Source organism: Kryptolebias marmoratus, linkage group LG20 (genome assembly GCF_001649575.2).
Source record: "Kryptolebias marmoratus isolate JLee-2015 linkage group LG20, ASM164957v2, whole genome shotgun sequence".
NCBI classification, from domain to species: domain Eukaryota; kingdom Metazoa; phylum Chordata; class Actinopteri; order Cyprinodontiformes; family Rivulidae; genus Kryptolebias; species Kryptolebias marmoratus.
The window spans coordinates 16,914,685-16,916,507 of NC_051449.1; the positions used below are offsets into that span (position 1 = coordinate 16,914,685).

The 1,823-nt window shown below is 40.1% G+C and overlaps 1 protein-coding gene across 1 annotated transcript; it reads right to left on the reverse strand.

Annotated features, from left to right (window-relative positions):
- Positions 1-267: 267 nt before the first annotated feature.
- On the reverse strand, positions 268-1,545 carry LOC108238593 (gastrotropin-like). The gene is made up of 4 exons (XM_017420794.3): positions 1,385-1,545; positions 1,115-1,290; positions 940-1,029; positions 268-413 (listed from the first exon to the last, which is right to left on the reverse strand). The coding sequence occupies exons 1-4, from the start codon at positions 1,449-1,451 to the stop codon at positions 363-365; spliced, it is 384 nt and encodes a 127-aa protein (XP_017276283.1). The 5' UTR covers positions 1,452-1,545; the 3' UTR covers positions 268-362.
- Positions 1,546-1,823: the final 278 nt, after the last annotated feature.

The following is a 1,823-nucleotide window of genomic DNA, read 5'->3' on the forward strand; positions in this document are numbered from 1 at the left end:
TGCTTTTACATTGTGTATGTTGCTACAAAAATTTCCTGTTGTCTATTTTACAGGGAATCTTATCTTTTTGATATGATGACTTGTGAAGAATGAATTTCATTAACAAAAAGTCTTAAACCTCCTATAATAACTCCAACCAATCCCTAAGTTGCTGCGTTGCACCAGTCACTCCTTCCTGATGCTTGAGTCAAGTTCAGTGTTCAAACATTTTATGCTGACTGTTCATAGCCATCAACAATCACCTGGAAATAAAGGCCAAAACACAAGTTTATGATGGTTTGTATCTCACTTTATTAAATGTTTTTGCCGTATTTTAAAGATCTTTGTTGTAACTGAAGTAGAGGTCAAAGATCAGTTAGCAGTTAGATCTTCTTGCTGGTTCTCTTCAGCACTACAGAGCCACATGTCAGGGTCTACAACAGAAAAAGGCAAACATCATTAAAGCGGGAAATATATTATTACAATTCCTTCTTATATTCAAATCAGTTTTCATTGAAACAGGTTATTCATAGAGAATACTGTAAAATCAATATTTTAATTACTGCAAATTGACTGATTACTACATGTTTCAAGTATTATGGGGTACAAATGTATTGAAGACTGACTTACATAATGCATTCATTTCTTAATTAGGGCAGTAAAGGTTTTTTTCAATTTCAGTCTGTAAGCTGTGTGAACAGTTTTGCATTTTTATTTTTTTCGAAATGAAAGAACTAGTTCTTAAGAGTTAAAAAAAAAGCCACAAAACCATCTGAGTCCCATCAGGTCAGGTGTTAGGGTTAACTGCTCGCTAAGATGCTTTACAATAAGCTCGGTTTTCTCGTTAGCTCTGGCTGCAGTCATGGACGTCAGATGATTCTAACTATCCCTGCGGGGAGCAGAGTGTAATAACTATTGTTGTTGCACAACTATCTCAACACTCTAAGGGAGTGTGTTTACCTCGATGAGTTTGCCTCCACTGATCTCACAGACTTTGTGGTAGTTGTGGGAGCACATGATCAGCTTACCTCCCTCCATGTTTACTGTGGCCTGAAAAACACATGGATGATATCAGCAGCTGGAGAAACAATGTCTAAACGAGGCCACTGGTTAAAGCTTGACTCTTCCCTCCTACCTTAAATTTTTTCCCTCCAATGGTCTGCATGTCACACTCTTTGCCAAGCGTGAAGTTGTTGGTGACCCTGGCATCAGTGGGGTAGATATGGGTACAGGAAAAGTCATCCCCATCCTGGGTGACCTCAGTGATGAGCTTGTAGTCACGACCCTTCTCGATGATGTCATCGGGGATACCTAAAAAAGTGGAGAGTGTAAGATTCCTAAAGCCTTGAGAGCTCTGGAAAATGTTTGCTGAGGAAATGCTTTCAGATTCAGCCTCTGTTCTCACCAATCTTCTTGCAGAACTCGTCGTATCCCTCCTGGGTCTCGGTTTCCCATCTTCCGACGAAGGCCATTCTGGTGGTGTTGGTGGAGCAGAGATGCTGAAGTTTCTAAGAGAAAAGCAAGATGCTGGGAACACGACGGGTCCGTCTTTATATACTCTACAGCTCACAGCACCTACTTCATTTGCATCATTTGCATGTGACGACACAACTGAAGCCAAAAAATACATCAACCATTGACAATAAGCTGCATGCATAGCTGTTTAGTTCACAGGCAGTGAGTACACTGGTCTGGAGTTAGACAATTATGTTCATAATCAAGAACTTTATTTTTGCTTAGTCACTGGATAAGCTCAAGAAGAACGTTTGGGTGTCCTAACCAATAACTGGGCTTTACTAAGATACCAAGGCAATGGTAAGATGTTGAAACACAAGGCGTTCAGC

Coding starts and splice junctions, on each gene's coding strand:
- LOC108238593 (XM_017420794.3), bottom strand. CDS start 1,451: ATGGCCTTCGTCGGAAGATGGGAAACCGAGACCCAGGAGGGATACGAC. Junction 1,291..1,384: donor CGAGTTCTGCAAGAAGATTG/GTGAGAACAGAG, acceptor CCACTTTTTTAG/GTATCCCCGATGACATCATC. Junction 414..939: donor GTGGAGGCAAACTCATCGAG/GTAAACACACTC, acceptor TTTCTGTTGTAG/ACCCTGACATGTGGCTCTGT.